This window comes from Malaclemys terrapin, chromosome 7 (assembly GCF_027887155.1).
Source record: "Malaclemys terrapin pileata isolate rMalTer1 chromosome 7, rMalTer1.hap1, whole genome shotgun sequence".
Lineage (NCBI taxonomy): Eukaryota > Metazoa > Chordata > Testudines > Emydidae > Malaclemys > Malaclemys terrapin.
In genome coordinates this window covers 97,205,566-97,229,321 of record NC_071511.1, presented here as the reverse complement: position 1 = coordinate 97,229,321, position 23,756 = coordinate 97,205,566, and the positions used below count along the sequence as shown (strand labels likewise).

The following is a 23,756-nucleotide window of genomic DNA, read 5'->3' as shown; positions in this document are numbered from 1 at the left end:
CTGAATTCTGGTTGAGGCCTACCTCTAGATATTTGTGGTTAAAAGTAATTAGCTTACCAAACAAACATTATTTAATCACAGTTTTAAATACAGACATACATACCCCAAAAAATCAAACCAACCAAAGAAAAAAAGAAGTTATTCCACATTTACAGGCTGTTTGTTTTGCAAGGAACTGTAACTTTTCTGAAATGTTTTTGCAACTCTTTTTATAGAAGGAATATTAGTCTTAAACAAATGGATCTGGAAGAAAGGAAAAGCCCAAGTCTAAACCAAGATTTCATTATTTTTAAAAATTCCTGTACTATGCATTCCAATAGAGCTTTATGAACTGTAACTCACAGCAAAGGTTGGAGATCTGGCTTCTGTTCCTGTTGGAGTTGCTTAAACAGAAACTCAAGACTCAAACCTTTTGGTCAAAATAAGTCCCATGGGAATATAGGGCAGTGTTTTCACAATGTTTGATGTTTAATATTATTTCTTTAATATGGTATTACATGGTTTGGCAAAAAGCTTACTACAAAGTCAGCTTCAAAAAAAGCCTTTCTTTCCCTTGTGATGCATCCTTAAATTCCTGTACATGCTTAGTTAATAGTGGATTCTTGGTGTGGTAGGCAGGAATTGAAGAATATCCACAATGGACTGTGGTGAAAATAGGTGTTTTATTAATAAAACAGATCCTCAATGCAAAAAAATAGGATTGTTGACAATAACCTAAATATCTTTTTGCAACCACACTAAATAGGTCACATTTATAAACTGATTCACTGTAAACATCTGTTAGAAATACTCAAGTAAATGGAGTCTCATTTTATTAACTAAAACCTATTTTTATTACAATGATGGACATATTTAACAAGTATAGGCTGCCATTTTTCTCTCTTTTTTTTCTTTCCCACCATGATTAAGAGATGAAGTAGTCCAGGACTTTTGAGGGCTTTCACCAGTCATTTAACCCTGTATTTCCATCAATTTCTTCACTTTACGTACATAGACACTTTATATACATAGACACACACCATTCCTGTGGAGGTTACGTGCTTACTAGGGCATATCAATCCATCACTCCTCCACAGAGACTGACAGCCTCTTCCAACCTATAGCAATCTGCAAAAATTCCAAGCAGATTCCCAAACTCAAGTTGCCTTTGTAATATTACAACACACTACCAGCCACATAGCCAGGAAAAGTCAGGATTTTTATAAAAGAAAACCAACTCCCACCCCCACCAATTGTACACATCACGGATTCACAGTACCTTCATCAATGTCAGGAGGCAGACCTCCAACAAACACCTTTCTAGAATAGCGTTCCACTCTTTCACCATTCTGACAGCGAGTTGGAGAGCTGAGACCCGATGATAAAGACTGATCACCATGACTGTCGTCTAGGAAGCCATCTTCAAAAGGAAAGAGTGAAGACCGACCTGTAACAGATTTGGGAGTTTCTAGAATTAAAATTTTCTGGAGAAATAAATGTTCCTTGAAGAACCCAGGCCTACTTAAATATGCCATTTTTTAAAGTTATGTTTTACTTCAACAGAATTAACAGTTTACTCTAAAGACTAGATATTGCAAATGGTACCACACATTGTGTCTACCACCACCATCAGTACTACTGTCTTCAGTAGGACTGTTGGTGGTAGGAAACAATATGTGTGGTCATGTTTACAGGATAAGCTGCAAGAGCACAGCCCTCTCATATGCTAGTGCCCATCACTATCTAGATTATAAAATCAGCTATTGAATGTGCGCAAGATTACAGTTGCCTTTGTTTTGTAATAAAATGAAGTGATAGGTCGGTTTTTACGTAAGTAGGTAAAACATCTTTTTCAGTGTAATTATAAGCAAACTGTTAAAGCAGTTATGTTTTTAATCGCACTCTCCCTTTCTTTCCTTATTTAGTCAAATTACAAAAATAAATATGCAACAAAAATTCTCAACTATAACTAGCTCACTATCTTAAAACACAGACGCTTCTATTAAAGACATTCCACTGTTGCCAATAGCCAGCATTCAAGCAAGTGTTTTATTATAGGTGTCGTTTACGTTTTCCCAAAGCTACAGTTGGATAACCGTTAAGTATGAAATAGGTATTTCTTCTAACTTGAGATAAATGTTTCAGCTATAAATATGGAAACTATTAACTACAGCTGGCTAACAAATGAAAGCAAGGAAAATGATCTGCTTTCACTGTCTAGCACTGTTACTCAGAGAGCCTTGTGAGTGAGATTTAAATTTAAAACAGACCCTCTCAAAACTCTTTACTGTGAAGTTTTCAACAAAAAATATTTTCACTGATTCTTAGAAATTAATGCTACAAGAGATCATTAGGCTACTCCGCTGCCGGATTATTCCCTACAACGTATTTTCTAGTGTTTTTCCAGCTAAGTTTAAGTGTGCCAAAAAGCTGTGGCTATCACCTTGTCCCTCAGGAAATTCAAGTGAGGGAAGACCCAGAACAGAGAGTCAAATGTCAAAGTGAGCACAGGGGAGTTTGAACTGAGTGGAAGTTGGGTAGGGTGGTTTAGCAAGAAGCTTAATTGATTAGCAGGCTAAAATATTTTAAAAGTCCTTTATCAAATAATTAGATAAATCAATAAAAACCAACCAAACAAAAAATCTTATTCTCTACATGAAGAAAAATTACACCTAGCTCAAGCTAGTACCCACTGTTAACACCCAGTTTGACCATGAGAGTAGACGACCAGCAGCAGAATATTCAGGGTGGGTACTACCCAGTTTACCGCAAAGAATGAGTGCCAAATAACTTCTTGGCTTGTGCCCACCTAATGTAAGCAGCTCATGACTCTCATAGCCAAAGTACAGCATATCTGCAGTCCAGAGTTGCAGAAGTGGAGGAGCAGAGGGATGCAGGGTCTGCATATAAGGAACATCATAGAGCTTGCCCACTTCTGAACCAATTTCCCTGAACAGCTGAAGAAGCCAGTCTCATGATTGGGAGAGACTTAGATGGAATGGAAGGACTCCCTCATTTAGATGGGACTCATGTTCAAACTCTGATGCGGCTGAATTTTCCCTCATATAGAGAGGCAGTTGCTCTAGGGGGATGGATTTGTAATTGGAAGATGAACACATATTGTAGAGGATTTGATTATTATAAATATAGATAGCTAGGTATGCAGTGACCAGAAGAAACACTCATTAACTTCTTTATTGGGTGCAAAGATGCTGTATCTCATGAGACATCTAAACAGACTTCCAGATAGTGCTAGGTAGGAGTTGGTGGTTATGGTACATATTGTTATTAATGAAGTAGGGAGGTCTAGAATGGGGAAAAATAGGAACTTAGGGAGCTTAACAGAAAGCCAATAGGTGCTGAGGAGCACTCAAATCAGGTAAAGGATGTCAATAGCACAAAGGTATCCCTTGTATCTAGCAGTAAAGGATAGGCTAGAAATTACAGCTGAATTGGGCAGGGACAGGTTAAGATCAAAGGTAATTTCTGTTAAATTAACAAGGTTTCATTCTAAAAAAATGAAAAAATAGGCACTTGGTCAAAAATAAAAACTATAGATGTTTACATACAAATGAGATGCTTAAAAGGCAAAAACAGATGAACTAGAATGTCAGGCAATGAAAAAGACCTTGACGTAACAGGCATCACTGAAACATGGTGAAATGGCAAATGTCAATGGGATACTGCAATACCTGGCTACAAACTATACAGGAAGGACAGATTAGGTCAAGAAGGTAGATGAGTAGTAGTGCTGAACCTAAAAGATTGCACATACTCTAATAAGATAAATATTCTAACTGGTGATAAAAATCCCAAGTTATAAGAATACAAATATCCTAGTAGGGTTATATTAACAGCTTCCAGAGGAGGAAAAAAGATAGAGGGCATAATGTTGATAGAGATCAAAAAGGCAAAGTCTAAAAACTATAATGGGGACTTTACCCATATATAGTCAAATCTAATAGTAATAGTTAAATGTCACAGCGAGACAAGGTTTAGAGAAGCAATTTTTCAAAACTTGAACAACTGTTTCATGGAATTGATAGATTTAGAGAACACAACAGGAGAGGTTATTCTTGACTTAGCCCGAAGTAACACACAGGATTTAGTTGCATGCGTGTGATGTGTATAGGAAATTCGGAGGCTTAAGATGCAATTGCAAGAGCAAATAACTAAAGATATAAAAACAAGAAAGTATATCAGAAGTAGAAATCCTGGCAAACAAGTGGATGCTGGACCACCATGGGATAGATAAAGGGAGCAATTGAGGAAGAGAAGGATAATGCTGGAAAAATAAATAAATTCCTTGCAATTGTCAAAAAATAGTAGGTTGTGGTAGGCATCTCCTCAAAATTGTTTGACGAAGACAACAACAATAATGAGGCAGTAACAGAGACTGAGGTGTCAGAAGAGGAGGTTCTGGAACTAGTTAAACTAAAAAGCAATAAGTCACCTGATCCAGATGATACATCCAAGAGTTTTGAAGGAAATCAAGAATAAAGTGACTAACTTATTAGCAAAAACAGAGCATCAGCTACTATGACAGATGATGGAAGATTAGCAAACGTTGTACCTATATTTTAAGAAGGCACTAGGGATGATCCAGAAAATTACAGACCAATAAATCTTGCTTTTATACCTAGTAAGTTGGTGGCAACAATAATTAAAAATAGAATTAAAAGACACCCTGAAGATCATGACATGACATGGTCTAACCAGCATGTCCTCTGCAAAGAAAAATCATATTTCACTAATTCATTGGCGTTCTTTGAGCAGTCTTATAAAATAGTGCATGAAGGAGAAACAGTTGACCTAATTTATTTGGATTTCCAAAAGACCTTTGACAAAGTCTGTCATTAGAGGTTACTAAAAAACCTAAATAGTCACGGTGGCAGAAGGAATTACCATCATCTTTCAGAAACTTAAGAAATTGTCATTTACTATATATTGATATAGCACCTAGCACAAGGCCCTGACTTCACTGGCCCCTAGGAGCTGCCAAAACATAAAATGTTAACCAAAAATAAAGGATATCTTCCACTGTTTGCTGTGTTGTTGTAGCTGTGTTGGTCCCAGGATATGAGACACACAAGGTTGGCAAAGTAGTATCTTTTATTGGCCAAGTTTCAGTTGGTGAGAGAGAGAAGCTTTTGAGCTTACACAGAGCTCTTGTTCAGGTCTGGGAAAGGTAATCTGTCACAGCTAAGTACAAGGTGGATCAGATTGCTTAGCGTAAGAAATTAATATGTTTGAATGGTCTCTTACATGTGAAGCGGGCAGTTTACACCTCACATGTCTGTCACAAAATGTGGAATACCTCATCCAGTGCACTAAATGCCCCAGTAACTATGTGGGTGAAACGAGATAATCACAATGCTCTCGAATTAACTCAAACAGAAAATTAAGACAAAAACACTACCACCCATAGGCAAACACTTTTCACAAATGATCACCCTATATCTGACATATCTGTCCTCGTCCTCAAAAGAAACCGGCATAACCCCCTCAAAAGATGAGCCTTAACAACAATACTGGATTTATGGCTCATTACAACACTTTATAACCCACTTAACTCTCCTTTCTCCGAGACTGCATAGGTATTAACTGCTTGCTTAACATATTGTAAGAAATCATTCAAGGTGAATTCCTTATACTAAACAAGCGGTTCAACCTTGTACAGTAGAACCTCAAAGTTATGAACACCTCGGGAAGCGAGATTGTTCGTAACTCTGAACAAAACATTATGATTGCTCTTTCAAAAGTTTTCAACTGAACATTGACTTAATACAGCTTTGAAGTTACTATACAGAAGAAAAATGCTGCTTTTAACCATCTTAATTTAAATAAAACAAGTACAGAAATTGTTTCCTTACCTTACCAAATCTTTTTTTTAAACTTTCTCCTTTGTTTTTAGTAGTTTATGTTTAACACAGTACTGTATTTGCTTTTGGTTTTTTGTGCACCTCTGCAGCTGCCTGATTGCGTACTTCCAGTTCTAAATGAGGTGTGTGGTTGACCAGTCAGTTCATAACTCTGGTGTTTGTAACTCTGAGATTCTACTGTATTTAGCTGTGACACTGAGTATCATTCCCAGACATGAAGAACGCTGTATAGCTCAAAAGCTTGTCTCTTTCACCAGCAGAAGTTGGTCCAATAAAAGATATTAACTTACCCACTTTGTCTCTCTAATAATAGATCAGAAACTTAAGAAAGTTTTAATTGCTATAATTTTGAGAGGGTTCATTAAAAGCTTTTATCTATATATTTTTATATATAAATAAAATAGCCTCTGCAGAAAAGTTTTATAAATATAAGACAGCTCAATGCTTAAAGCAATTTCCTATATATATATAAATTCATAGTTCTGAAAAAGCATAAACATCTAATATAATGTGGTGATTTATAGTTTTATATGGCAGGTGACTAAGACAGAAAAATATGGATGCAAATTTCAGGAGAAATCTAAAGAGCAAGATTCATTAACAAAAAAACACTTCTTTACTCCACCAATTACAATATATATGAGTATTTCACATGGGAAGAAACTGAGATGGGATGAAGAAAGATCTTTTAGGTGAAGAAAGGATATTGGGAGTCACAACTGTTAGAACTTGGCTGGTTTTTTTTTTTTTTTTTTTTTTTTGTTTTTGTTTGTTTGTTTGTTTGTTTTGCCTTTACTGTAAGTTTTATAGTGCCTTAATTATACCCTGTCACACAGTCACCATAGTTAGTGCCACATTCTAAGATTTTCACTCACCTAATAAGACATGTAAATTGAAATTTCTGCCTGGAAATACAAGAGTGGTTAATGGTATCAAAGTGACTTTTTGGGGGGTTAAGTTTTAATTGCTATAATTTTGGGAGGGTTCTCCTCAATTTTAAAAGATTAACTTTCTTCTGCATTCCCAGTGCTGACGTGCATAGATGGGGCCCACTGTTCCATACATTTGTTTTATGCCTATGTTAATTACAATGGTTGTATAACAGACTAGGAGTACTGTGGCAGTGAATGAATGCACCGAAGGGTTTATCATGTCGACATATTGCCCACCTAACTAGAGATTTTTTTCCTGGAGGACAAAGATATTAAATTAAAAATGCAAGATGGATACTTAGTTATTAAAACCTACTAAAAATTCCAGCTTTAAATGTAATCATATTCTATGGCCAAGATTGTCTCCCTACATAATTTCAAATCACAAGCTCATGCAATCTATATACCAGTCTAGCCTCTACCAACATACTGATCTGTCCACCTAAGTCTTCAGTTTTTTTCACAATATAATGCAAAACTCTGGATTGCACCCAATAAAATAAAATACTCCACCATGATATAGTCAGTGATATATTTCACTGCGTAGACAGAACTAAAATGCATTTTTAAATTATTTCAGTGTCATGTAATCAAAAATAAAGATAAAATAAAAAGTATTTGCAAGTTATAGGTGCCAAAAATCTACAATCCGCAGCATTGTATCTTCTATTCGATAAGCCATTTTAAAAAAAAGATTTTAACTGCTGTTGTAGTTTTTTTAAATCTATATTTTCCCTTAAAAGATTTTCTAAATAAAGAGAAAAAATGGTTTTTAAAAGGTCATTCAAATTTCTGAAAGTTTAGCTAAGTAAAAAGGTGGTTCAAACCCTGGAACTGGAATAAATCAGTACTTCAAGCCTCAGAATTACAGTTCCTTACCAGCAGTTTAATTTCATTATTGTTGAATAGTACCATTGATATTAATTGCTCATTTTCATGACTTTTAAATTCACTTAAAGTTGAAAGTCATTGTCCTATAGCAGTGTTCTTATTTCAAGAACCTACAAACACTGAATTTGTCAGCTCTCACTCAAATTAGTATGTGTACCACTGTCATCTGACTCACGTGTCCGGTGTTCTCTTATACTGCATGTGTAGGGTTTGAATTAGCAATTCAAGACACAAAAAATTTTGAAACCATCCTAGGATCAATCAATAAGCTCATATAAACTTAAGAGCTTCTGTTTAGTTGATTTTTTTAAAAAGCTTTATACTAGACACACAGCATTAGGAGGCACAAGGTAGTTACAACGTAATACATCTTATGGCACAACAGCACTGTGTATCTACATACAGGGTAAATTAAAGGTACGGTGGGGAAGGGGGGCAGGGTTGGGTGGTTAACAAGCTTGATATTGTCCACAAAGAATAAATATGTAGCAGCACTTTATGACAGATGATGTACTATCTTTGCAAATTATTTTCAGTTTCAAAGTAGAAAAAAGTTTCCTGAATGTTGAGATGTAATACAAGTGTTTAAATTTAATCAAGTTTTCCTTCATTTGTTTAATTACAGATATGTAATACTAAGAAAGATGACCAGTGTGGGCATTGACAGTATCTTGATTAAGACAATCAAATTTATTTATTTACTGAAAGAAAACAAATCTCACTAATGCAGAAAAGTGTTCCTTGTGAAGCTTATCAATGAACCAGTTAACATTACATTTTCAAAAAACACAATGAGAATTTGAACTTATTTCCCCTTTGGACCACTAAACAATATTAAAAGCAGCACATCAATCACAGAACACTTAAATAACACAAGATAATCATTTGTAAGCAACAAACTGGAAGCTACTGGTTAGAAATCATCATTTACTGTTTTAAATTATGAGAATTAAGAGCTTTATTTTGAAAACAAAGTAAAAAAAATCAATTGAGATATTTATGGCAACTGATAAACCAAAGAGATTGAAAAATTATCATATTGTCATAACATGAACAGCACTAAATATCTGTTTCTCCCACATCCTTAAGTTGGCAAGCAAAACCTTTAGCACATTTTATTTTATTTTATTTACCTCTTCTCCGCCCATAGCTCCTGGCTGCATGTAAACACAGAAGAGAATTGTTGGTACTTTTGTCATAGAACAGAAATTAAATTTAGATTCAGAAATAAGGAAAATGTAGATTTTTATGTTTTTCCCTTTGCACTCTCCCCACATTTTTTTTTAGAATGTAGTTCAGACATTTCAAACAACCCTAAAAAAATACCTTTAAGAAGACATAGCCAAGATAAAATTCTAAGCACATATGCCCTGCAACATTATTCCAGATAGCAAAGAATATTTTAAAATTATGATGCCACACAAATCCTTCATAGGTGTTGGAAGTGGTGATGCACATATGCTATAGTAATTCTAATTAAAGGGAGTAATTGTGCAGGAAAAAAACATTTATAGTTTTGAAAAACTATATTTAAACATCAAAGGATTTAAACAATTAGCCATTCTACAAAAGTGATATAAATTCAATAATTAGTAGGTCATCCAAACCTGTTCATATTGATTTGAATGGCTACAATATACAACTTGAATTTTTTTATGAATAAATCCCAAAAATTATAAAACTTATGATATCTTCATATTGCAAAATGAAGTCACACACACAGAATATGATATAAACTGAAACGGCTAAATGCATTTAAATTTGCTTTCTGAAATTTTAATGCATCATAGAATAGTTTGGAGCATTGTATTTCAAAACTATACTGAGAACTCAGCGCAACAGAACATATCTGTGCCCTTCCAAAATATTTACAATGCAGGTGGCCATGGATCACAAATTTCCCATCCATGGAAAGAAAGGTCAATCTGTAACAGAAGCCAAAAAACTCTAGGTATATGGCAGACAATTGCTCTGCCACTTCTGTTTGGTATTGTGGGCAGGGTGGAGCATATTCATGCAAAGTACAGAATGGGGAGTGCTCCTAATAAGATTCATGATCTGTAACTGCATAGTTGGGGGCTGTTTAGGCCTGGAACTGGAATTTCCTGGTGCAACATTTGGAGGGAAGATGGACTAGCACTGGGCCTGGCCGCATACTGGCTCGACCAATTCTTTAAGGTAAGAGTTGGCGGATGGGGGGGAGGGAAGAGAGCTGGTCTGAGGGGAAATTTCCACCCCTCCTGTTATTACTCATCTGAGGTGGCGGCCTCATTCATGGTCATCCTCCTACTGGAGGAGAGCTGCATCATTCCCTTTATAGCAGATTTTTTGGTTGATGGAAAGGGGGTCATCTTCAAACTACATGTACCATTTCTTCATCTCTTTGAATGAATTTAGAACAAAAACCAGCCAAAATACCAAAGTATAAATGATATTGTAGGATTCAGGTAAAAAATGAAAGACAGTTGGTTATGTTTACTGTGAACATTTAGGCTGCCTCTATACCAGGGGTGGGCAAACTTTTTGGCCTCAGGGCCACATTGGGGTTGCAAAACTGTATGAAGGGCTGGGTAGGGAAGGCTATGCCTCCCCAAACAGCCCCCTCCCACTTCCCGCCCCGACTGCCCCACTCAGAACCTCCAACCCCCCCTGCTCCTTGTCCCCTAACCAACCCCTCCCAGTACCCCTGCCCCAACCAACCCCCGGAATCCCACCCCCTATCCAACCTCCTTGCTCTCAGTCACTCACCCCGACAGGCCCCCCAGGACCCCACACCTATCCAACCCTCCCGTTCCCCATTCCCTGACCCCGCCCCCGCACAGAACCTCCACCCCATCCAACCAACCCCTGCTCCCTATCCCCTGACTGCCCCCTAGGATCCCCCATCCCTTATCCAACCCCCCAGCCTTGGCCCCCTTACTATGCCACTCAGAGCAGCATGTCTGGCAGCCGCACCGCCAGACCGGAGCTAGACACACTGCCGCTCTGCTCAGCAGGAGCTCACAGCCTCGCCGTCCAGAGCGCTGCACCTGTGGCGGTGTGGCTGCGGAGGAGGGGCCGGGAGCTCAAGGGCTGGGCAGGATTGTCCTGCGGGTTGGACGTGGCCTGTGGGCCATAGTTTACCCACCTCTGCTCTATACTATGAGCAAGGTTTGACAACATGGCAATAAAAATCCACCTGAGTCTTTTCTAAACTACAGAATCCATCATTGCTATTACTTCAATACAGTTATGCTGCACCAGTGGTGATTTATGGGTCCCAGTTTTCATATTGATGAATCACTCATAGTTCAAACCTTTGCTGCTGGAGAAAGTTTTCTGCAAGGCTGGGTAGCAAAGCATATAATGGGTTGTATTTTCCCTAATGGCAAAAGGTTGTTTTTAACATGCAAAAGTTAGTATGTACAACCAATTACAAATGTAGCAAAAACAAACAACTGCTCAACTTCAACCAGCAAGATATTAATTTTCTATAACTGAATTTTGCGTTTGTTTGTCTTTTACCCCAACGTTAAATTAGACATTTTGGAGATTTTGCTTGTTCCCCTCTTCAGTTTTTGGGACATTTACAATCACGTTCCTGCAAATTGTCCCAGTAGCAGAATGAGAGTAACAACAGTCCCTGGCTAGGCAGACAAATATATATTGTGAGATCATAATGGAAAACAGGTTTCATTAGATTTCAAAAATAGTAACAGCTACACAATAAGCATGCTCACAACTGATTTTCAATTGTTTATCACTTAATTCCTTTCAAATATGAAACAACCTTCCTCAAAAAGTACTTTACCCACAAAATAAGTTGAGAATGTTTTGGTTCATCCCTGTAAGTTATTAGTGAGTCAAAACACCAAGAACATGAGCGATTTTCCTTGTATTTATCCCACCCACCCCAATTCCATGCTTTATCACCATTTCAAAGGAAAAAATATCATGGAGCTATGTACGTGTGGAAACTGGGTTATAATAGAACATGATATAGACAATTATACCATTACTATCAAGAATGCCATAGTTATGAATGCAATTGAAATTTATACTTAATTTGTAATACACATTTTCATTTCAGACTGTTTATTTTCCTCCCTCTAAGTACTTAAGAGTACCAGGCTACTGCACTAGAATTGCTTAATTTCTAATTTCCTCTATTGTCTCATCCAGACCATGGTCCAACATTACATCCCTTACACAAGCAACATCAATAAATGGGCATGTCTCAACAAGCAAAATGGGTGCATTTTTCCAATCATGATAACTTGGCATGTTTGAAAAGCACTGTTAAGATGCAGGCTAACATGTCAGAAGTGGTGTTAGCTCACCATCTTGTAGCCTTAAGCTAACCTAATTGAAAGACACCCCCTCTCTCTCGTCAGGTTATGCAGTGTTGCTACATTGGCCTTACTAGTGTTACTATCTTATTTATTTACACATTTACTATATGGGACGGTGGATGTCATATTTATACCATTAAAAACATGAAAGTACTGATATTATATTTTATACACACACACATACACACACACACACACACACACACACACACACACACACACACCCCTAAATTTCTCAGGAAAGACTTTTATAAAATGACCTAAAGATAGATATTTAGTGACAACAATGCTCAGATTTTCTGATATGCTGACTAACAAAATGCATAAAGAAAAAATGAAACGACACAGAGAAACTGAGGAACTACACTGTATATAAATTTTTATTCAAAATGTTGTTTAATTAGTTAGTGTTATGGAAAATAAACTGAATGACAACAAAATACCAAAATAAGCTTCATGTGTGCAAGTGAGTGTTACAGTAAAGAGCTTTTCAAGTATCATATTAAAATAACCCAAAAATAAATGAGTCCTTTTACAAGATGTAATATATTCCCAAACTAATTGGTCTAAAATAATCTGAACAGAACTTGATGCTGCCATCCAAAAAAATTATTCAAGCAAACATCACAGAAAGTGGATTATGATATTAAGGAACTCATGGGTTACTAAAATAAACAATTAAAATTAAGCTATAAAAGAAAATGCAGCAGGCGAGTGCTTATCTAGTTGGGACAGCTGACTGAGGCCGGAAAATGGATAAAACAAACACTGAAATGCTCTGATAATATAAACATGATTAAAATCAACCCTGACGGGCCTGTTTATTTTTTTAAATCCCAAATTAATAAAATCATAACACACAATAGATTTAAATAGAAAACCATATGCATTTTTCCCATATGAAAGAAATAAGTCCAATTTCCTCATTTTAAAATATATTGTGGTGATAAAAGTTGGTCATAAAATATAAACATTTATATGAAAATTCCTTTGGACAATTCTATTCAATATTTATATTCAAGTTGATTTTTAAAAAGCGCTAAAACGTCATTAGACCAGGGAATTTGGGAGTCAAAATGTACTTTTTATATTTCATTCAGCAATGTCACTGTTACACATGATACAAAACAAGAATGTTCAATTTGAGATAAAAATTATATAGTACCCTGCCTTGTTTACAGCACAAAGTCCAGGCCATTGCAGACTTAGCTAGAAGGAGTAGTTCAATTAGTATTAGTTTGGTAGTATGGATTTCAGCTAAGTGTGACTCACCAAATCTGAATGTAGAGAGCTTCCAACAGGCTTTGCCCAAAATATAGTTTACAAACACTAATGGGGAGAAAACACTTAGAAGCTAAACAGTTTTGAAATTATTGCTGTGGGAAGGCAGCAATGCATCAACAGGAAAATGAAAGAATCATCTACTTACTGTAATCAATAAGATCACAAGTACAACATTTCTGTGCGGTTATTACTGCTTATGAAATTAGAAAAAACACTATGGTGGAAATGGCAACAGATTTTAGCCACCAGAGAACGACAATCACTCCCCCAAAATGCACTGCCCGTGGTGCCAAATATAGGGCCCTATTTTCATAAACCATATTATGAATAGCTTCAACATGCAAATCAAAGACGAGTGGCAGTCTCGGGTACACTGTAAATAAGAGAGTCTACAATATGAACAGATATAATTCAGGAGCACCATATTTTAGTGACATAATAAAAAGTTTTTCAAAATTGACTTAGTGTAAACTTAATAAATGTGCAACTGAAATAACATTAGCAATTAGTTTCCCAATAGGAGGAATCCACTATGTAAACAATTAGTGTGGACACTATTGTCCTGTTTATACCTGATTGGCTGGATATCAGAGGTTTAATAGCTATTATAAAGTGTAATTTATATATACACATACAAGCACAGCATGCATAAAAATTTTGCTATTTTGAGAAGTGAAGAGTCTATTTACCAGGAATTATACTGGCACAGACTCATCCATGGCAAACAGTAAGGATGTTATACAACTGCAAAATCATAACTGGATGTTTATTTCTCACTTATGCAATTCCCTGACCTTTGGTGGTGTATGATTTGCATAATGACAGCAGAGTTATTTCTCAGTTTCTGGCCAGCGTGCAAATCCCTGAATTCTGATGGACAACAACTTGGAGTGCAGAGATCTGCATAAATATTGTATAGCAATTATGCAGATCTAGGTATTCTAAAGGGTTACTTCCCATTCATGTTTCCACAACGAACATGCCACTTCAACTTCTGACTCCCTTCCTGAGCCCACCACTTCACCTACCTCTAGAAATTCAATATAATTTAATTGAACAAGGAATTGCTTGTATGACAAGGAAGTGGGAGAGAGGAAGTTGAAGATTCTAAGCCTTCTTTAAGGACACAAAGGAGAAGACTATGGTAAAATGGGAAAGGGATTATAGATGGGAAATTGAATAGAGAGCAATTGATAATATGAGAAGAATTTAAAAGTAGAAAAGTCATACATGACTGAGAGGACCACAAGCACATTTCCAGTACAATAAAGTGCTTTCTGTTAACTTGGTAATAATCACATACTGCATAAACTAACTCCTTGAAAAGAAACACGAGCATACTGTAGCAGAAGGGGAAACCAGCACTTTTTCAAGCCATACACACATCGTGTTGTAGGAAAATAGAAAAAGGTAAACACCAAGAGTGAGTGAGTCTAGAGGATGATGTAATTAGTAAAGCCAAAGTAACATAAAATGCAGAGCAAAGGATTCTGACAGTATAGTAATAATAAATAAGGTAAGACTTGGAACTGTGGCTAGGAATAAGCATTGAGAGAGACAGATCTTAAAAAGGGAGCAGGGACTATTTTAACAGCCTAGAGAATGGAAATGAGAGCTGATTTATTAATAGTAATCTAAAGAATCAAAAAGTTATTCATATAACCCAATCACTATCCAATATTAAACAGTTTTTAACAAGGTTTGGAATACAGAGATGTCAGCTTTAGTACCATGGCTAACATCCCATTAAAAAAATCCTTTTAACCTTTTATAAAAGATGAAAGAAAAGAAAAAAAAAAAACAGTTAAAGCATTTTAAATGTGAAGTATTAAATAAGGCATTTTCTTTGTTCCCTTTTGCTTTAGCTGGAGAGAATTTTGGAGGGGAAAAACCCTTGTTTTACAGTCTTTTGTGGTATCAACGATGGTAATAACTGTGCTTTTGCGGGGAAAGTGAAGAAGTTAGTTGACATGGGCTGGAGTGGTCATAAGCTTAACACCGTACTTAAATGGGATCAGTAAACTACTTTCTATTTCAATTAATTTAGTCTTTTTGTCGTCTGCTTGCATCTTTTAAAAATAATTTTATCTATAACAGGACATTGTGACAATTTATGAACTTTCACTCACTTTTAATTGTTGAGCTGACAATTAGGGTATATTTGTAGGCCCAGCTATCACAACATAATGCACAATAATGCGGATGCCAAAAGGTAAATACAACCTGCTCTGAAAGCAAGGAGGTAGGGAAGCGGGGGCGGGAAAAATGTGGTTATATGTCCCATACTTAAGTCTGAAACATGGTCATGTTAGTTGGAGGACATGTAACAAGAGACAGCAGAAGACATTTCACATTATATTAATTACCAGCCAACATGAAACTGCTTTGTGTTAACTCAGTAATTACTATAGTACTGTCCATAGCGTCAGATTCAGAAACCTTTAGTCTCAGATTTCAGGATATGGTTATCACCACTAACTGTGATGTCATATATAGATGATAAAATTAAGGTATTTGGATAATGTACTAACTGTGCTCAGTTACAAAACTGTTACATAGAGTAAATGCTATATCCTTCACAGTATGAAGATGTTTTAATGACTTTAATGGAGCTTCTTTTGAAGTAATTCAATAATTTTGCTAACAATGTTTATTTCTTATAAAAAGGCAGTTAATTAAGAGCAGTTCAGGACCATCTCACTTTGCATGGGTTACTATCTTTACTGTCACCATTACTGTCTCTCAGAAAGAATAAGGATGGGCATGAAGACCAGTTATCCTCTTACATGGAGTAGAGAAGTTTGTGTTCATGACAGGTGCCAGTTTGGAAGCTCTGGAGACAGAAATTCTCTATATAGAGCTTCTCTACATTGTCCTGCCAACATGCCTCATCTAAGCCTGAAGAGGTCACTTTTATATTCAAGTCTGTATTTCAGTCTCCATTCCCAATCAATCCTTGTTGTGTCCACTGGAACTGCCAACAATAGTGCTAACTAATGTTAATTGTGGTGACACTTTTTGGTATGCTAATATATGCACTAGGAAATGGACTGTGACCCACTCATTTCACGGAGGTCACTGAACAGCTATTAGATGGCAACAGCTTTCCACCAGCCCAGGATGCATTTTTACTAAATCTATATTCCTTTGCCAATATTGAGCTGTCCCACTCCACCTGCTGTAACAGTAAGACAAGCTATACCAAAGTTTTTAACAGTTTATTCCATGAAACAGTCTGTAAAAAATGTCATAAAACAAATGGGATACATGGGGGAAAATGGGAATTATATGTACTATTTCCAAGTGAAAAACTGAATTTATAAAAAGTAAAATCTCACTCCACCCATGTATTTACATTCATAACAAAAGAATGGTATAAGAAAATACCATCCAAGGACAAATGAGTCAGTATATAGCATAGTAAAGCTACAAAAAGGCAACTATGTTTATTGTATATAATTTTCTGTGGAACAGCAATTCACCAGACTATTTTCTGCTTTGCTTAAAAACTGGCAGCTTTGTCGGGACTTTTGAACCTTACCTAGTTGTCTGTGGCACAATTTCAGTGTGACCTGTAGCCCATAGGATTATTTTGCTAGCTATTATATCCTACTAATCCAGCCAGCAGTATTAAAAATATGTTTCTTTTTCTGAAATTAATCCATTTTATTCTTATATTTTATCAGTATTAATTCCTTGGAATTTAGGATGTGTTGAGGCATGTGTTTCCTAAAAAGTTTTGCTGAAATGCAAGAAACCTACTGGCCTGTAAGATCTGCTATATAGTAAAAATCAGAATTAGTTATAAATATGTCAGCCTAAAAGCTGGCAACCTTTGGCACAGATAAGAATGGTCCCTGAACTTTGGGGAACCAAAGGGAGGAACTATCCACATCACAGGTTTATCCAGCTTTTACAACTGGTTGGTAACCGCAGGGTACACCACAACTCAAGGTCATCAAGAGAGCCTAGGTTGGCGGTTTTGGAGTGAGATAATCCTTATTAATATATTTAGAAAGTAAGTGTCAATCCACTAACCTATAGGAGAAGGGTACCCATAAATTTCTTAGGGTTCGGAAACAGGATTTGGGTATAGTAGGTTGGATCTGAATTACATAGGTCAGGATCCTATAAAATATCTTGTAAGAGAGTTAAGTTAGTGAGTTCTTTTCTTAAACCTTCTTGTAGCTGCTTTGGAGTTGGTTCTTTTCTTCTTCTATCATGTTATCAACTCAGCTTGTGCAGTATAGTATAACTATACAACATTCCTAACCATTGGGGAAGTCAGCACCATCGCGTAATCGGGCATGCCAGGAGCGAGGCTGGTCCTTCACCTCCTATTATTGGGTCTTCAAGGAAGGGTTTGAGTATGTTAGGTTAAGGTACTCATAATAGAAATGTTACTACCAGGAGTTTTGGAATTCTTTTACTGTTTTGCAGTTATAAGTTTCATTGCATTTCTTATTTTATCAATTTGGTATTGTCCTCAGTGTATGTGTTCTTGCCAAGCACCCCGAGAGTCCTCTCCCGATATACAACTCTCTGAGTTCTTGAACTCTGTAGTCTGAATTGGACAAGAACCTATAAATCTTCTGGTCCAGATGTGATCAGTGGCAAGAACTAATTCATCAAATTCAGGTCAACAATGCCAAAATATGTCTTTATTCACTCATTCCCTACAAACAGGGACTGTTCCTCCCTAGCCACACACCCTCATCAATGCCAATAAAACATCCTTTAAAGCATGAAAGGGAAGAACTTGAAGAACACACAGGGTTTTTAAAACCTTACACTTTTGCAAGGTAAATTTAATGTTTTAACAATGTGCGAAAAATTTCTAGGGCCAGTTTTGAAAGGTTGCTTATTTGGTTAAGCAAATTTAGGATGAAGACAAGTAGAATGTAATGACAATATTGCATTAAGGCTATCCGTTGTTTCCATGAAGGAAAAACGGAAGAAAACTGAAGCATTGCAATTTTAATTGCATCTCAAATAGTTCTGTGAATCTGATGAAAAAAGCAGAGTTTCAAGGACTGCCATTTCCCCACATATCTGCTTATAAAATCTACAACTGGCATGAAATTGCATTTGAAAGACTATCCTATTGCATGTGTACAAGAAGGTAGAGTAACAATTTCTATGGGAATTGCTGAATATCCTGTCTTTTGTATGTTTTTTTTTTAAACATTTAAACCTTATTTCTTTTTATGATACATATTGTCTCAAGAATTAGCTGCACCATTTCAACAATAACAAATCTTAAGAAGACTGAACTGGAACATTAGAAGTTATCATAATAAAAGCATCTGTAAAGACTTAAGCCTGGTCTACACATAATTTTTGAATATAGTGTAACTATATTGGTTAGGGGTATTATTTTTATACCAAGGTGGAAAGTGTGGGCACTCAATATACTGAAAATAGTTGGTGGAGAAAGTAGGGGCTTGGATTTTTTTAAAGAAAGACCAGTTAGCCAATCCAATTACAATTCTGTCTCTGGAGAATGCACTTAAGTAACAGTGCTTGGTAAACATATGCTGAAAAGACCATTTACTTTGCAAATCTACTGAATTGACACATAATGGACATCGACATGACCTTCAAGAGCCGAGCTTTCCAGTCAGTAGCAGTGAAAAGTGAAAAATAGTCTTCTAGACATGGTACTCTAAGAAGTTAGTCAATTAGCACCAAGTGAAACAAATCTGAGTAAGCTCCCTGAGAACTTTAGTCAACTGCAGTTAAAAGCCTAAAGCTTTAGAACGAGGGGAAGGGCTTCCTCAGGATGGGCATGCATACAGCTCTGACTAGTTGCACTGGAACTCCATAACCACCATTGGAAACACCTTAAGATAAGTCTGTAGCAAATTAATTTTGACAAGTTTATTGTAAAGTCATTAAGTCACTAGAGACTTAAACAAGCTGAAGACACAGCCATCAAGAAAATCATCTTCCATGTACGAAACTTGAGTTCACATACCCAGTAGATCAAAGGGAGCTTTAAGTAGCTTAGTTATGTCCACATTAATAGCTTGTAACATGGGGGATTTTTTGGAGGAGGTTTTCAAATGCATTAAACCCTGTTATGACCCTGATCACATGGGTCTATAGAGAAGCTGGTCTACTTTCACTATGTGCATGGTAGGAAATGGTACAGATGCCAGATTAATTTGTTGAGAAGTGGTCTTTAAGCCAGATTTGAACAAAAAAGGTCACCAGTCTGTGTGAGATATGTAAAAGGATCTACAACCACAAATTGTATATATCCTTCTGGAACACTCCTAATAGAAACAGAAGGAACATGAAACACCTACTCAGAAATAGTATCCATCTGGACTTCTACGGACTTTCCCTTCTACTGGCAAGGAAAGAAATCTTCAGCTGAGATGTAGATGGGTGCCTGGTTCTCTGATCAGATGGCTTAAGCAGAATTAAACTTTTCTGAAGCTATACAATTATAGGACAGTTCTTTTAAATTCTGTACTTTATAGAACTGGTTGGTATGTCTTGCTGGGGGATTTGGCCAATTAGAATACTGTAAAACTAATAGTTAAATTCTATAAAACAAGCTGGACTGTGGAAATAGTCTGGACTATTAAGTACATTCCCGTTACATGGGGAACTTCCTCATTGCAGACCTAAACTTCCACACAGTTTTGTCCTAAGACGTTTTTATCCAAAATGGAAATTATTTATTCTCTGAACTACCACTATCTTTTCATCTCCCTGAAATTTCTTGTCTGATCTTTTCCTTTTAGAGTATGTCTACAGTGAGATAAAAGACACGATGCATCAAGTGCCAGAGCCAAGTCAGCTGACTAGGGCTTGTGGGGCTCAGGCTGCAGGGTTATAAAATTGCAGTGTAGACGTTCAGGCTCAGGCTGGAGCCACTATAATTTTTACCGTCCTGCACCCTCCGCCCTGAGAGCCTGAATCATCTGACCCAGGCCAACTGCAGCTGTGCTGTGAGGCTTTTATTGCAGTGTAGACATTCCCTTAAGATTAGGGCAGGGATAATATCTACATCTTGTATAGCACAAACACATTGTTACTGTTTATCAGAAAAATGTTATTTCAACGGAATGAAATCCACACCACTGATGGGTGATGCAGCCAGAAGTTAATTTGTTCAGGTCATTCCAAATTCAAGCAAATATAAAACCACAACATCTAGTATTCATATTGCTTTAAAATAGGTCTTTTGTAAAACAAGTTGTGTTTTAAGAAAGTTAAAAATACTCTCTAGTTCTCTTAATTATTGGGATCAATTTTCAAACCCCCTCATTTCATGGGAAATACAACCTAGATGGAGCTACTATAAGGTAGCTGCATAAGTGATAAGAAAATCATTCCCAGAAAGTAATCATCAGTGGTTCATAGTCAAGCTGGAAGAGCATATCAAGTGGGGTCCTGCAGGAATCAGTTCTGGGTAAGATTCTGTTCAATATCTTCATCAATGATTTAGATAATGGCATAGAGAGTACACTTATCAAGTGTGCGGTTGATACCAATCTAGAAGAGGTTACAAGTGCTTTAGAGGATTCAAATTCAAAATGATCTGGACAAACTGGAGAAGTGGTCTGAAGTAAATAGGATGAAATTCAGTAAGGACAAATGCAAAGTACTCCACTTAGGAAGGAACAATCAGTTGCACACATACAAAATGAGAAATGACTGCCTAGGAAGGAGTACGGCAGAAAGGGATCTGGGGGTCATAGCAGATCACAATCTAAATATGAGTCAGTCTAACACTGTAGCAAAAAAAGCAAACAATTCTGGGATGTATTAGCAGGAGTGCTGTAAGCAAGAAACAAGTAGTAATTCTTCCGCTCTACTCCATGCTGATTAGGCCTCAACTGAAGTATTGTGTCCAGTTCTGGGTGCCACATTTCAGGAAAGATGTGGGCAAACTGGAGAAAATCCAGAGAAGAGCAATAAAAATGATTCAAGGTCTAGAAAAGATGACCTATGAGGGAAGACTGAAAAATTTGGGTTTTAGTCCAGAGAAAAGAAGACTGGGGAGGAAAGGGGGGAAACATAACAGTTTTCACGTACATAAAAGGTTGTTACAAGGAGGAGAAAGAAAAATTGTTCTCTTTAACCTGTGAAGACAGAACAAGAAGCAATGGGCTTAAATTGCACCAAGGGTGGTTTAGGCTAGACATTAGGAAAAGTGTCCTGTCAGGGTAATTAAGTACTAGAATAAATTGCCTAGGGAGGTTGTGGAATCTCCATCATTGGAGATTTTTAAGACCAGGTTAGACAAACACCTGTCAGAGATGGTTTAGATAATACTTAGTCCTACACCTTGAGTGCAAAGGAGTGGACTAGAAGACCTCTTGAGGTCCCTTCCAGTCCTACAATTATATGATTCTATGTAAATCCACACTTCCTTAGTATCATGAATCGAAGTATATGAATTTCAAAGAAAAATATATTGAATTCAATTTTTTTTTAAAAGACCCAATAAAGTCTTGTAATGTTCAAAAAAGTCACAGTTTTAAAGTCCAACATCTAGAGAGCTGAAGGGCTAGAAGCAAATGTTTCTCTCACTAGAAAACTGGAATCTCCCTTACTTAGTAATATAAATTCTTGTCGGAAAAGAAGGAACCAAATGTGTGAGGTTTGTTTTATTAGTGTTTTATTTCATTTTATTTTTATGGCCATTCTCTGTAGCTGTTCAGAGATTTGGAGTGTTATACATGAAGTAGTCTCAGTGGAAATGGATTAGTGAGCAGAGTGCAGGTGAAATTCAAATGCAATTCTTGCACCTCTCTGTATTTGGCATTGGTGTGACAGCTGCTGGAATACTGTTTCCAGTTCTGGTGCCCATAATTCAAGAAGGATATTGATAAACGTGAGAGAGGGTTAAAGAAGAGTGACAAAAATGATTAAAGGATTAGAAAACATGCCTTACAGTGACAGACTCAAGGATCTTAATATATTTAGTTAAACAAAGAGACGGTTAAGGGGTGACTTGATTACAGTCTGTAAGTATCTATATATGGGGAACAAATATTTAATAATGGGCTCTTTAATCTAACAGAGAAAGGCCTAACAAGATCCAAAAGCTGGACATTGAAGCTAGACAAATTCAGAGTGGAAATAAGACAAATTTTTAATGGTTAGATTAATTAACCATTGGAACAATTTACCAACGGTCATGTTGGATTCTCCACTGACCGTTTTTAAATCAAGATTGTTTTTGCAAAAGATCAGCTCTAGTTTATTTTGGGGATGTTCTACTCTCTGTGTTATACAGGAGGTCAGACTAAATGATCACAATGGTCCCTTCTGGCCTTGGAATCTATTAATATCTTTATCACATGTGGTTTGGATACTTCGCAGAACATACTTTGTTAATCTAATGTTAATTAAATTAAAAAGTTAGGAAATATTGTAAGAACCTTAGCTGTTTGTATCACTAAAATATAGAGAGAGTGGCCAAATTATGGTGTACATTTAACAAAAGAAAGAGGTGTAAGTGCAACACAGTCAAGTTAATATTGCTGTAGGAATTGTAACTTCAGCAATCTTCTTTGAGGACTTCAAATGGTACATGTCTGAAAAGCTGCATATGAGCACATTGCATCTCTATAGAGTGAAAACCTTCAGACTTAATCTTTGCGCTGTCCAATATGCAATTCGTAAGAGTTCCTAACTTTGTAACTTTTTATCCACTTTAACTTGTTTGATAACATACTTCTCAATAAAAACTATTTAGATGCCCAATTTCTAGTTTTAAAAGTTGTCATTCAAGTCATTCTTGAGCAGGGGTATGCACAAGAGGGAGCAAGCACAGGCCTGGGTAATCTGTTTGGGCCAGGGCCGGCTCCAGGCACCAGCTTGTCAAGCAAGTGCTTGGGGCGGCCACTCTGGAGAGGGGTGGCACGTTCAGCTATTCGGTGGCAATTCGGCAGATGGTCCCTCACTGCGGCTTGGAGCGAAGGACCTCCCGCTGAATTGCCGCCGCAGATCGCGGCTTTTTTTTGGGGGGGGGCTGCTTGGGGTGGCCAAAACCCTGGAGCCGGCCCTGGTGGGGGCATAGAACTCCTCCAGCCCCTCCAAAAATGATCAGATGTATATGGCCTGTGCATGCCCCTCCTCTTGAGTTGCCTGTGTGGAAAAATTATAGTAGCAATTCCAGTCCCATTTCCCCTGCTCACTCGCTCAACCTTGCCCCCCCTTGAAAAAAAACTCAAAACAAGAGGCTGAAGACATATCACTCAAACATTCAAAACATTAGAAGTCATCTTTGAATGGAAGCTAAGCATGGAAAGTTTAATCTAAGAAACAGTGAATTTTTCGGAAAGTTAGGACTATGTGAGACTAGGAGCTAAAGTTAAGAGTTTGTGTAAACTGAACTATAGGGATCGCTGTCATAATACAAAGTAATCGTATTTATATAACTACAGGTATATCTAATATACAGTCCACTATTCCTTGTTGTGTGAGTAAAT

The 23,756-nt window shown here is 36.8% G+C and overlaps 1 protein-coding gene across 6 annotated transcripts in view; it reads right to left on the bottom strand.

Annotated features, from left to right (window-relative positions):
- CPEB3 (cytoplasmic polyadenylation element binding protein 3) overlaps positions 1-23,756 on the bottom strand; it is a 186,505-nt gene that overhangs the window by 56,247 nt on the left and 106,502 nt on the right. For 3 of the 6 annotated variants that reach the window (XM_054034807.1, XM_054034810.1, XM_054034808.1), the window contains exons 5-6: positions 8,818-8,841; positions 1,259-1,426 (exon numbers count right to left, since the gene is read on the bottom strand). The exons of 1 other annotated variant lie outside the window; for it this stretch is intronic. In XM_054034807.1, coding sequence (XP_053890782.1) covers positions 1,259-1,426; positions 8,818-8,841 — 192 coding nt within the window. The remainder of the gene's footprint in view (positions 1-1,258; positions 1,427-8,817; positions 8,842-23,756) is intronic. 2 more of the 6 variants (XM_054034809.1, XM_054034811.1) reach the window with 1 other exon arrangement.